Here is a 14,412-nt window from a genome sequence, read left to right on the forward strand (position 1 = left end):
TCAGTGTCCTATCTTTTTCCCTTTTCATAATGCTGCTATTTAGAAAAGAATATTCTGAATATAGTGATTGAAATACTGATATCGTTTTCAATTGCATTCCTCTGGTTGAGAGTCCAAGGGCTTTGCTGATTATTATTTTTTGAGTCATTTGGTGAAAAGAAATCAGCAGATAGCATAGAGAATGATAATGATAGCATAGCATAGAGATAGATGGAGAATGATCCAGAAAACCAGGATACCTGGCCACTTGATTTTTAAATTGCAATCATGGAAAGTCTACAGGTCTGAAGAATAAAAACATGCTGCCCTGTTTCAGATTTTGCTTCCCGTATATTCTATATTATATCCTTCACAAGCATACACCTTCATCTAGGCTATCTGAAGGGTAAATCAATGTTATACCAAAATATAACCTAACAACCATACCTCCAATTCAAGAAAATTTTCTATGATTGTAGAGAGCTTTAAAACAGCACTTTGAAGTACCATAAGTGGTCAATAACATCAACTCTATAACCAAACTAATCATAAAAAAGGTACTTGCTCTGATGATATTGATAAAACAGTTTGGTTATAAAGGTATTAAAAGAAACTAAATACTTGATTTGTTCACTACATGTCTGCTAAGTCTCTTCAGTCATGTCTGACTCTTTTCGACCCTATGGACTGTAGCCTGCCAGGCACTTCTGTCCATGGGATTTCCCAGGCATGAACATTGGAGTGGGCTCCCACGCCCTCCTCCAGGGGATCTTCCTGATCCAGGGATCAAACCCACATCTCTTAAGTCTCCTGCATTGGAAGGAGGGTTCTTTACCACCAGTGTCACCTGGGAAGCCCTTGTTCACTGAGTCCTCATGAAAACTTTGGGAGATTTCATAAATAAAAATGACCTTCAACGTAAATACAGAAGGGAGCAAAAGGAGGATTCCTGAGATTCTGAAGGTGTTTTCTTTCTAGATTTTGGTTCATGGGTGTGTTTCCATCTGCAAAGAATCAGCGGGCTATAATTCTGGGATACATGTACATTTCTACTCCTTATTATTCTGGAAATTTTCCAAAAAACCTTTCTGGTAAAATTCTTTATATAAATTTCAATGTACATTCTAAGCACTTGGGAAAACTTTATGATAAGGGTTCTAAAAATTATGGTTAACAATAGACTAAAAAAGCATATCCCACAAATTGGTAATGCCAGTAACTAATGAGCCTTACTTACTTGATTATCAGAAATCTGTTTGACAAGTGGATCCCTTCGAGCCTGCTGAAGAATGTAGAGGCGCGCCTCATACTTTCTCATGAGCTCTTCAGTCTCCTCCCTGTGATCATCCCACTGGAGACTGTCAATAATCATGTCCTCCAGCTGCTGCCGTCTTAGCTCCACACCATGCTGAGTGTTATCCCACTGGTTCTTCACCTTTTCCACTGGAGGAGGCATTACATTAAAAAAAAAAAAATCCCAGAAAGCAGCCATTAGGAAAAGGAAAAAATACATGACACCAAATTCATCATAAATAAGGTCACATATGGAAAAGAGAAAGGTAGTCAAATGGTACATACATTTTAAAGGAATTTTATTATGTCTGCCACACTATATGACTGATACATTTCTGAAATCATCTTTGAAGAAAAAAATGTTGAATTAAACTCTATTCTGATCGCATTAAAATATCTCACAATAAAGATATTTACTATTTTAAACTGATAAACAAAAAATTATTTAAAAAATTAATTCTTACCTAGTTTATATTTATAGAACCTGGTCTGAAGAAGGGAGATTTTGACAGTACTTTATGATATAATTTTATGACCACAGATACAGTCACTTGTCATCCTCTAAGGAAATGCTCCAAGGTAGCATTGATTTTAAGAGAAAACAAAATGTTTAAGAGTTCTTTTCACATTTGTTTTTCTGTAGCATGAAACCTCTCTAAAAGGAAGTGTTTTTATATATTTAAGAGAAGCACTAAAAGTAAATGAGATTCAAGTTCTATGTATCAACAGTTGCTATTATAAAAAATCCATATTGACTCTTTTCCTCTCTCTTTTTTTTTTACTCTTTCTTTTTATTTTTCTCTCTTTGATTTTCTTTTTCTGTCCCTTGCTCTTCTCGTTTCCTCTCTCCTCCTTTCTTTCCTCTTCTATTTTTAAGAGGGCGCTATGAAAAAGAAGGGACTTCCCAGATGGCTCTAGTGGTAAAGAAGTCTCCAACTGGGTTCAGTCCATGGGTCAGGAAGATCCCCTGGAGGAGCAAATGGCAACTCTGCTGCCTGGAGAATCCCTTGGACAGAAGAGCCTGGTCGGCTACAGTCCACGGGGTTCCAAAGAGTCAGACAAAACTGAACACACACACACAATCTACCAATTAATTTAAAAAGAAATAAAATGGCTCACTTAGTAAAAACACACCAACACTGTGAGATACTAGCAGTTCTCTGCTAACTCATCTCTTCTAATAACTTTGCTGGCGCCACATTCATGTTGAAATCAAAACATGTTTAAGAGGGGGAACAGTTGACTTTCCTTGAGAGATATTAGGCAAGGTAATAAAATACCTTCCAGTTTATATTCTGCCACAAATATTTATTAAGTTCCTAATTGGTCCTGGGCAGTGTGGGAAATCTTGGGGCCAAAGAGGTGAATATTTACAACTTATAGAAGGGAGAGGGAATTAATTGTGAGATCTACAATGAAATTATGGGGGGGGGGGGAGGCCATGGCAGGGACTAAAGATAGAAAATACAGTTCACCAGGGACTAAAAGAGGGTGGGAAAGACATTGCAGAGTGGGTGACATTTTATCTGCTGAGTAGAATTTCACCTGGGGAGAGAAGGCCAAGAAGAAGAAAACATAATGTGAATAAAGGTAAGAAGACTAGGAAATGTCAGGACGTTATAAAGAACAGATATCGTTCAGAACAGCGACAGACAGTGCTGAGGGCTAGAGAGAGGAAGGAAATGATGCAAACAGACAGTGATTGCCCCTACATGACATTTTTAAGAATCCTGACTGTTTTGTATGTCATACAGATTTAACAGAAGCCTTTAGGCCAGAAAGCCAATCTGAAACAGGGAACTTTGTTGCTGCTGAGTTGTACTTAATTTTTGTTTTGTTTCATGTTGAATTTAACTAAAGTATTCTCAAATTAGAGCCAGGTACATAGGTATACGGTAGCTACTCAATACATATTTTTGGAATGAATTCTGAGGAGTTAGAAGACATGGTAAGACTTGATTTCAGTGAATATAAAAGGAGAATGGATTAGCATTCCTATGGGTTTCTCTAACTTTTGTCTTTTTGGATTCTTTAAGAGAAATTCTAACCTAAATGAAAAAACAAAGAAAACTTCAATGTATTACTCATTACTTAAAAAGCAATGTTGTTCATAGTTTAAGGAACTCAAAAGGGAATTATGACAATCTTCACAAAAAGTTAAAAAAACAAGGGAAAGCTATTTTATTAATAGAGATTATCAAATATCAAATTATCAAATAATATTAATTTCTGACTGAATAATCTTCAAAACTGTGCATGTTACCATTTTCAAGGAAAGTGAATGATGCTGTATAATTTTATTTTTTAAATCTTACATTTTTCAGTGATTGCTGTTCTCACATCTGAACTGGAAGCTTTATTTTTCAGATTCTGTGCCAATGTAAAGACATAATCGAGCTGAGGATGGCGCTGTTCTAAGTCGGCCTTTGTGATCTGTTAAGACAAAATGATGGTTAAGATAGGTTAATAAGCTGTATGATAAAAACACTATCAAAGCATAACTGGCGTGCTGCCATCCAAGCTGTTTTTTTCCTCCTGAAAGGAGCAGCGAGGCATCAGTGATATAGAGGAGAAAGTGCAGAATCTGGAGTCAGAGGTCCCAGGTTCGAATCTTGGCTCTCCCATTTATTATCTGGATCACCAGGCAGGGTACTTTACCTCTCTTGTTTCCACAAAAAGAAATAATAAAAGCACTTGCAGTTCAGCTGTATCAAGTCTGAGGAGATTAAATGAAGAAAATCCCTTTGAAACCTAAAAAGTATGTTCAAAACATTAGCAATGGGACTTCCCTGGTGGTCTCTGGTTAAGAATCCACCTCCCACTGCAAGGGATTCAGGTTCAGTCACTGCTCTGGGAACTAAGAGCCCACACGCCTTGGAGCAACTAAGCTGGCAGAACCCGTGTGTCTCAACCAGAGAAGCCCATGCCCTGCAACAAAGACTTAGTGCAACCAAAAACCAGAAACATTAGCAGTGATTTCTGCAGCTGATGCTCTGCACATCTGTCCTACAACGGAAATGAACATAAACCAATGGCACCTACAGGGCGCAGGTGAGGGGTTGGAAAAATACAAACTGGAAGAACTGCAAATTAAATGACCCTAAACACAAAGAGTCGGACACAACTGAGCGATTAAGCACAACACAGACATAAAAAACTGCTGCTTGAGAAAGTTTGAGTTTCTTAGGAGGGAAAAGTTAGCAATATTAGGAAAACGGTGTGTTTTAGGTATAGAACTCACACATAGCCATAAAGATTAAAATATACAACTTCCATAAAGAATCTACAGCTCTTCCTCTGTGAATTCACTAACTTTTCAGATTTCAATTATTCCTATAGTGTCAAGTATTATTTCTAAATGGCTTATTCACAACTTCTAATCCTAAATCACACAGAGACAGTTCAATGAATGCTGATCATTTCCTTGTAAGTGGCATAAGGACCTCTCAACACAACGTATCTTAAACTAAATCAATCAAACCCTTATCCACATTCCATTTCTTCTGTTCCTGATTTCTGTTAATTGCAATGACATCATCTCAGCCACTCAGAAGGGCTTTTATCCTTGTTTTAAGCATCTCTTGCACTATTCCCAGTCTTCTTACTCAAACAGATCATTGTTATGATCAGTATCCAGCCACAGTTTTAAAAAGAAAATGGGGAAAAAAGATGCTTACCGATGGCTTACAGACTAAAAGCCCTGAGAGCTTTGCTTGGTCCACAAGCTCCTTCAGAAAGTGAATTGATCCGACTTCACTGTCTTCCCACTACACCTCCTTATGGCACAACTGTTGAAACATCCCTCATGCTCCCCACCTCAAATCTTTATTCACGCTGGTCCCTATACCAGGAATGTCATTTATTTTGTCTCTAAGCATCAAAATTCCACATAGTCTGCATTCCTTCACTGGGGATGTAACCCCTTCTTCATCCTGGCTCCTCTACCACCTGGCCTGTACCTGCCCAGTGGCTTTTATTAGACTGTGCCTGGTCACATATATCTTTAATATGGGAATAAAACTGGTACCTACTTCACAAGATTGCTAAAGTGAATGAGATAATACATGTTAAATACTTAGAAAGACACCTAGCATACACTAAGCACTTAATAAGAGTTAGTGATGGCTGCTATTATTTTATTATTTTTCATAGTTCATTCTTAGTTTCTATCTGATATATTCTTTTCAGCATCCCTAGACAACACATAATCCAGGACCAAAAATACATTGAATATGGAGAAAGAACTTTAAAATTGATATCATCAAATGGCACATGTACAGAAATAAAATTATAGTCAGGAGAGCCTCACTGATGATGTCAACAATTAAATAAGCTCATTATGAAATACAGGTTGAAAAGGCACTTCAACAAATGCCTATAGGACACTAGGGACTAAATTAACAGCAGTTTACATTTATACTGATAAGCGGCCAGATTTGGGACGTCAGTTTTAGCTCGTAAAAAGAGAGGCTACAGCTCACATTCTTAAGCAAAACAACACAAATGCAAGAAAAGCTTTATTCATCAGAGCTAGCCAGCATGGCTGACAGATCAAGAATTTTTTAAGAGGGACGTGGACTCGGCCCTGAGGGCCCGGGGGCGGACGGGCGGTCCATGCCGTGAGCATCTTGGAGGCGACCCGGTAGGGCCGGGCTGCTTCACACCTGCTGCCTCTCCAGTCAGTGAATCGGCATCTGAGCTTCTGCGGTGCCAGCGGGACCCAGGAGTGGACGGAGACGATAACCTCGCTGAGCAGGGCTCGGCGCCGTTTACTGCCACGCAGAGTCCCCCTAATTAATCATTTTAGAGGCCCCGCTTTCCAGACGCAAGCACAGTTGCGTTCCTTGTGAAAGTGCAGTCGCTCAGTCGTGTCCGACTCTTTGCAACCCCATGGACTGTAGCTTACCAGGCTCCTCCGTCCATGGGATTCTCCAGGCAAGAATACGGAAGTGAGTTGCCATTTCCTTCTCCAGGGGAATCTTCCCGACCCAGGCATCGAACCCAGGTCTCCCGCATTGCGGGCAGACGCGTTACCAACTGAGCCACCAGGGAAGCCCCCAAAAGCGGTTTATTAACAGAAGAGTACTGAAAATTGGAGGGGAAGGAAGCTGTCGGGGCCATGTACTGTGAGAGGCTGGGTGACCTGCTTCAGTGGTCAGACTCTGTGATGGCTGTGAGCCTGATGCCCCAGACCCAGGGCCTGATCAGGAGGCGGGAACTGAGGTTAATGAAGCCCACCGCCATCCTCATCAACATCTGCAGAGGTCTACTAGTTGATCAAGACGCCCTGGTGGAAGCCCTTCAGACCGGGCTCACTAAGGCAGCATCACTGAATGTGACATTCCCAGAGTCCCTGCCCAGAGATCATCCTTTGTTGGAGTTGAAGAACGTCACTCTGACACCCCCAGGGGAAGTGCAACTCATCCCGCAAGACGGACAGATGATGGAAAATTTGGTTGAAAGGATCCTGGCTTCTTTCAGTGGCCCTCCTGTTCCTAAGGAAGTGCTGCTTAAATAAATTATGTAAGTTAAGAATTCAGTGGGATGAAAACACAGCAGATTAAATGGGAAAGAAACACTTTTAAAAAAAAAGAATTTTTTAAAGCTCATTCTCGCAGAGTTTAAGATAAACACAAGCGATCCAAACAGATCTTGTCTACTCCTGTGCTGTGGTGTTTCCATGACAAACCTTTACACTAGGTACCTACTTTCATTCGCGAAATTGTCTTATTGATCTCTTCTACATCCCCGACGGTGACAATGTTGGACTTCAGCATCTGGTCGATCAATACCAGCCAGTCGGCTAGTTCTGTTATCGTCTTATCCAGATCAGCAGGAACTGAAATTTCTGAAGTACGAGGAGACGAGACAGGAATATCTGATGCAGATGATGCTAGCACCACCTTTTGGACACTGGGATGAGCTGAAATTAAAAATGAAGCAAAGTGTTAACAACACAGCAGGATAATCTGATATTGGTGATATAATGGAGATGTATGTATATGTGTATTTATGTAAATTTTAGTTTAAGCAAGTAAAATGATTGAAAGAGGTTTTTTTTATTTTTAATTGAAGGATAATCGCTTTACAATGTTGTGTTGGTTTCTGCCATACAACAAGAATCAGCCGTAAGTACACATACATACCCTCCCTCATTTTTTTTTTTAATAATCAAATGGCAATGTTATTTCCTGAAGCATCTATAGGACTTATGGTTGCAATAAAGCTAATTAAAGACAGTCTCACAGTATTTTGGGCTTCTCAGGTGGCACTAATGGTAAAGAACCTAGCTGCCAATGCAGGAGACAAAAAAAAAAAGCGGGTTCAATCCCTGGGTTGGGAAGATCCCCTGGAGGAGGGCATGGCAACCCAGTCCAGTATTCTTGCCTGGAGACTCCCATGGACAGAGGAGCCTGTCAGGCTATGGTCCATAGGGTCACAAAGAGTTGGGAATGACTGAAGCAATTTAGCATGCACACAGCCTGTTCAAGGGCAGCAATAACTCAAAAGCAACTCACAGGGACCAAGACTGACATCAAGAGAAAATTTTACAAATACATCAATCATGAGAAAGTTAGGAGTGTTATTTTATTTTATCAAGATGTTTTGCTTTAATTATAAAGCCAATTTATCTGTAATTTTCTGTCCTTCTTTTACTTAACTTCATAATATGAGTATTAGTCATTCTTAATAAACATCATTGTGAATACCTAGGTGATAATCTTTATTTATAGTCACTAACTTTTAGTTACCCCTTTTCTTACAGCTGGATACTTAGACTCCTCTTGAACTTTTACTTTAAAAAAGATTTGCATTTACAGTCAACTATTTGATAAGGGAGCCAAGAATATACAATGGAGAAAAGATAGTCTTTTCAATACATGATGCTAAGATAATTGGACATTCACATGTAAAAGAGTAAATTTGGAACTATGTCTTATACCACTTGCAAAAACTAACTCAAAATAGATTAAAGACTTAAATGTAAAACCTGAAACTATGAAACTCCTAGAAGAAAACATAGGAAACGAAGCTCCTTGACACAGGTCATGGTATTGACTCTTTGAATATAACACCTGAAGAATATAACTGAACAAGTGGGACTACCATCAAACTAAAACGCTTCTACACAGCAAAGGAAACCATCAACGCGACAAAGTGAAAAGACGACATACACAGAACAGGAAAGAATATCTGCAAACCATATCTCTGCTAAGGGGTTAATACTGAAATACATATGTATTCATATAACTCAGATATTAAAAAATGAGAAAAATCCTATCATTTGAGACAACATTAATGGACCTTGGTATTATGCTAAGTAAAGTAAGTCAGCTAGATAAAGACAAATACTGTATGATCTCACTTATATGTGGTATCCAAACAAGAAAAAAAAAAATTCATAGGAAAAGAGATCAATCAGACCTGTGATTACCAGAAGTGAATGGGAAGGGGGAGGGGAAATTAGAAAAGGTGGTCAAAAGGTACAAACTTCCAGTTACAAGATAAACACTAGGGATGTAATGTACAACATGAAGGCTATAGTTAACCCTGCTATATGAGAAACAGAAAAGTTAAGAGAGTAAATCGTATGAGGTCTCCCCATAAGAAGAAAACTTTTTTCTCTTTTCTTTTGTTAATTATGTCTATCTGAGATGATCCATTTATGATAATCATTTCACAATACATGTAAATCAGACCATCATGCTATACACCTCAAACTTATACAGTGATATATGTCAGTTATTTCTCAATAAAACTGGGGGAAAAAACTAGGTTTGAAGATGCAAAGTAATAGGGTATGAAACTCAAAGTTACTCATAATAAGCTAAAAAAAGACTTTGCAATTCTAATGTTTCCATTAGTGCCAGATGCTGAGCACAGCCTCTCACAGGCTGTCTTTGAAGAAGGGTGGAGGATGTAAGCAGCTCACAAAAAGTAGCACTAGACTAGGAAACACCTGCTGGCAGAATCCCACTCAGTTCACTTAATGGACAGGTCCTGAATATTCCTGTTTTTAGTTGCCTTTCTTGATCTTCACAGGTTCTAACAGAAGAATGTCATTTTGCGCTGTCCATCTGCCATATTTTCCACTTAGACTTATGACACACACTTAAAGACACAGACTTTAGTCTTTCTTCTCTGTGATTGAAGCGTTTAGATGACTGACTCCATCCATTCCTGCTCACTGATTTTCAGTACAGATTTTACAAGCTCAAAAAGCCCAAGCCCTTGGTTTTGCTTTTAGAAAACCTTGACAGGCTGGGCCCCCAGATTTGATGTGGCACATAAGCTAACTCTGCCAATGTAGGTCAAAGCTGATGAATACTTGGCACAAGGGCTGTCTCTTTGTCCTATTTCTTTGCATCGCAGACATTTCTAACAAACTACAATTTTTCTCAATGACTTAAGATGTACTTTCTCAACACAACATTCCATATAGCCACTGCCAATCAAAAGAAATCAGTAAATACATTAAAATCTAGCTTCCATTCATGGCTCTAAGGGACCTGAAAATTAAGATATCTTCTGGTCATCCATCAAAGTCAATTCAGACAATCTAGATTAACCCTTTTCTATCCCTAAATAGTCAAGTTTTGACCTAAACTGTGTATGTGATTACTTTGCTTTTCTTCTGTCCATATGTAGGGGCTGATCAGCCATATATAAATGTTTAGATATAATATTCCAAGTTCAGAGAAAAGCTTGATAAATCAGGATCCCTCCCATCAATATATTTAATTAACAGCATTATAGAGTGGTTAGTAATACTTGTAACTGTTTTTCAAAAGAACAAAAAGAGCTTAAAAATCATTATTCTGAAAGCTTTAAAACAAACTTTTTATACCTAGGTGGTTAACACTTGTCAGGTTTCAGGTAAGCTATTATCAACAGAACTTAACACAGGTACAGTTTTATCTATCAAGGATACTTTTAAATTCCTATCACAACACCGAAAGTCAGAGAACATAAGAATACTCTTTATATTAAGGAATATTAAAGAAATTCAACAAAAGCGATTTTGCTCTTAGTCTTTGCTTACTTGTCATCTTCTAAATGAGATTTCATGCCACTCTTTTTAAAATCTCAATATTCTCTCAGCACACCTGATTTCTTCAAGTGTTCCAGAGCCAACTCAGGGGCGCAGTCTCTTACACATCTCTGCTTCTCTTCTAACATACCATGTATTTCATTCATTTATGTGTATTTACTGATGAATCCCTGACACCTAGAACTATACCTGGCACATAGCAGATGCCCAATAAATATCTGCTGAATTAAAAAAAAGAAAAAAGAACTTGCAAAAACAAAGCTACAACAAAACTAGAAAAATAAGAACTTGTAAGATGTATCTTTTTGTATCTTTACATTTCTTTGTAATTCTGTATCTTTACATTTCTGATTGCCATCTTACTAGATAATTCCCAAAACAGAATCACTGGAGTAAAAAATATGAAAACATTTAATGTATTAACTACTAATTGCCAAGTCTTTTCCCTTAAAAGTTGGAAATGTTTAGAAAATGTTTAGAAAAACACCAACAGGTTTGTAACTTGACAAAATTATATATTCGAACTCTGATTTTAAAATTAATTTGGAAAAAAATTTAAAAATAATAATAAAATTAATTTGGAAAGAGAAGGCTCAAGAATAGTCAAAACAATTTTTTTTGGATAGAGGGTTATGCCCTACCAGATATTTAGTTGTATTTCTCACCTAATAATAAATGATTAACTTTGAGTATTATAGATCCAAACATTCAAACAGACCATAAGAAAAGAGGAACCACAGAGCATAGGTGGCAGAGAAACCTGACCTTGGCAGAGACTACACTTTAGATCAATGAAGAAGAATTCACTGGTCAGTAAGTGGTGCTGGGAAAAGTTGTGACCCATGGCTGCAGTAGGAAGGCAACAGGACAGATTTTGATCTCATATGCACCTAAGGAAAGCTAATTCTCTGTGGAATGAAGGACCTGAATAGGAAAACTAAAATTGTAAAAATATAGAAGAATATCTTTATGATTTCAGAGGACGGAGCTCTAAAATAAATCACAAAAAAGAAAGCTATTAATAGATCACTAATGTATAAGAATTCTGAAACTAGTACTACAAACAAAAATTTTAAAAGCCACAGATTAAGGGAGAAGGTAGGACTTCCCTGATAGCTCAGTTGGTAAAGAATCCTCCTCCAATGCAAGAGACCCTGGTTTGATTCCTGGGTCGGGAAAATCTGCTGGAGAAGGGATAGGCTACCCACTCTAATATTCTTGGGCTTCCCTTGTGGCTCAGCTGGTAAAGAACTGCCTGCAACGCGGGAGACCTGGGTTCAATCCCTGGGTTGGAAAGATCCCCCTGGAAAAGGGAAAGGCTATCCACTCCAGTATTCTGGCCTGGAGAATTTCATGAACTGTATAGTCGATGGGGTCACAAGGGGTTGCAAAGAGCTGGACATGACTGAGCAACTTTCACTCACTCACTCATCATTTGCAATGCATATTCCAAACAAGGAATTAGTAACTTAAGTATTTTTTTAAAACTCAAAAGACATCAACCAACAATCCACAGAAGAAGAAATAAGAAAGACAATAAACATATTTTTAAAGGCTAAAGCACACAGGTAACTGAGAAAAGACAAATTAAAATCAAGCTCCCTATCTCCACAGATCACATGTTCCAAATGTGATGTCTGGGGATCTCTGGGTCCTGAGAGATCCTTCCAAGGAATGTGGATGCCTAAACCATAAGCATCATCATCATAAGTTATTTGCCTCTTCCTGGTCACTCTTTCTCAAATGTAAAGTGTCATTTTACTCAAGGCTACAAGACATATGATATCACAGCTAAGCAAATGCAGGGGCCAATACAAGAATCCAAGTGTCTTATGCCAAAAATTTAAAGATTTTCAAAAATGTGATGCTGCCTCTTTTCTGATTTTTTCTGTTTTGGAAGATACACTTTCTTATGTTAATATCTTATAAAATATTTTATTGATAGAATGTATTTTTATTATTGTCATTTGAACAAATCAACAATCTTTGAAATTTCTCAGTTTTACTTTCTAATTAAGTAAACATTGATAAACATAACACACAAACAAAAGGTCTTTGGGGGTAACCAATAATTTTTAAAAGCATACAGTAGTTCTGGGGATAAAATGTTGGAGTGCTGAGAACAACGTAGAACAATGAGTGGAAGGGTTCATATTCAGCAAGTGGATAGGTAATCTGGAACAACTAGTCTAGACTGTAGTTAGTGAAGTAAAGTTGCCAATATTCACCATGGTCACCCCAGTAATTTACCATGATATACCCTGGAGAATAACTCACCCATCATTCTGCCTGATTCTCACTGTTACTTTTTGTACTTTTAAGAAATTGAAAACAACCTACATTATCCATCCATTGCTTCATCAACCTCTATTAAGAACCTACTATATGCAATGCACTTGACTAGATGCTACAGGTATGGGAATGTGTAAGACTTCCCTGGTGGCTCAGATGGTAAAGCGTCTGCCTACAATGCAGGAGACCTGGGAAGATCCTCTGGAAAAGAAAATGGCAGCCCACTCCAGTCTTCTTGCCTGGAAAATCCCATGGATGGAGGAATGTGGTAGGCTACAATCTACGGGATCGCAGAGTCGGACACGACTGAGCGACTTCACTTCACTTCAAGACAAAGGCCTTGACCTCGTGGAGGTTGCATTCTGGTGGGGGTGGATGGATATACGAAAGTGAAAATGTTAGTTGCTCAATCGTGTCCAATTCTTTGCATTCCCAATGACTGTAGTCTGCCAGACTTCTCTGTTCATGGAATTCTCCAGGCAAGAATAGTGGAGTGGGCTGTCATTTCCTTCTGCAGAGGATCTTCCTGACCCAGGGATCAAACCTGGGTCTCCCTCACTGCAGGCAGATTCTTCACCATCTGAGCCACTAGAGGTGGATATATGGCATACAGTAAATCTAATGCAAGAAGGTGGAGAGAGACAGGATGGATCTTGGAGAGAGGATGTAACTGAGTTATGGTGCTCAGGTCAGGAAGGGCCCATCTAAAAAGGGAATATATGAGAACTAAGTGAAGTGAGTATGTGAAACGTAATAACTGAGGGAAGGACATGTGGATAAGAAAGAAAGAAGAAATAGCAAGCACAAGGGCCATAAATGAAAATGTTTTTGACATATTAGAAACAGCAAGAAGACCAGTATGTCTGAAGCAGAATGAACAAAGGAAAAAGTGATAGAAATGGGATTACAGAGGGAGGTAGCAGACAGATCATACCTGGTCTTCTGGACCATGGTAAGGGAGAAAAAATCACTTATGTATAGTGGAAGTGATTAAAAGACTGAAATCAAAGGAATAACACATCAAACTTGTTTTCTAGAGCTATTGCTTGGCTGCTATCAGAATAATTGATGAGGGGTAACATGGTAACCCACTCCAGTACTTTTGCCTAGAGAATTCCACGGACAGAGCAGCCTGGTGGGCTGCCGTCCATGGGGTCACAAAGAGTCGGACATGACTGAAGCGACTTAGCATTAGCATAGCAAGATAAGAACAGAATCTGAACAGTAAGTTAGGAGAATATTCCAACAATCTATATGAAAGATAAATAGTTTAAGACCAGGGAAGTAGTTGGGATGGGCCATGGAACTGGCACAAGGTGGCAATGGATTGAATATGAAACCCAGAGAAGAGTCAAGGGTGACTCCAAGTCCACTGGCCTAAGAATTGGCCAAATTACCTAAAGTTATAAAGTGTCTAAAGTCATGGGACTGGTGAACAAAGCTAGAGAAGAAAGTTCTGAGGACTGAGGTATACCCATGCCACGAAATACTATACATCAGTTTAAATGACTATACTAGAGCTACAAGTATCAAGATGTATGCTAATGAGAATGATCCAGTAGAAAGGAGACAAGGAGGACCAGTTAAACTCAAGAGAAGATGTGATCTGTAGCACAAGCGGAGGAGGAGATGGTCTTCTAAATGGAGATAACTCTTCCACCGAACAGGAAGAAAGCATGTAGTTTGTGGGTACACAGGTAGGTAGGTGGAGGGAGTCTGTGATGGGAAAAAGAAGACCTCATTGAACAAACAGTATTTTCATTTTTAAAAAATGAGATGAGGTCATTAGTAGAGAA

At 38.6% G+C, this 14,412-nt stretch overlaps 1 protein-coding gene across 8 annotated transcripts in view; it reads right to left on the reverse strand.

Annotated features, from left to right (window-relative positions):
- The window catches only part of UTRN (utrophin), a 538,989-nt gene that overhangs the window by 266,940 nt on the left and 257,637 nt on the right, over positions 1-14,412 (reverse strand). For all 8 annotated transcript variants that reach the window (XM_065931202.1, XM_065931205.1, XM_065931203.1 and 5 more), the window contains 3 exons: positions 6,981-7,195; positions 3,588-3,705; positions 1,217-1,422 (listed from right to left, as the gene is read on the reverse strand). In XM_065931202.1, coding sequence (XP_065787274.1) covers positions 1,217-1,422; positions 3,588-3,705; positions 6,981-7,195 — 539 coding nt within the window. The remainder of the gene's footprint in view (positions 1-1,216; positions 1,423-3,587; positions 3,706-6,980; positions 7,196-14,412) is intronic.

The sequence above is a fragment of the Muntiacus reevesi genome, chromosome 3 (assembly GCF_963930625.1).
Source record: "Muntiacus reevesi chromosome 3, mMunRee1.1, whole genome shotgun sequence".
Classification (NCBI taxonomy): domain Eukaryota; kingdom Metazoa; phylum Chordata; class Mammalia; order Artiodactyla; family Cervidae; genus Muntiacus; species Muntiacus reevesi.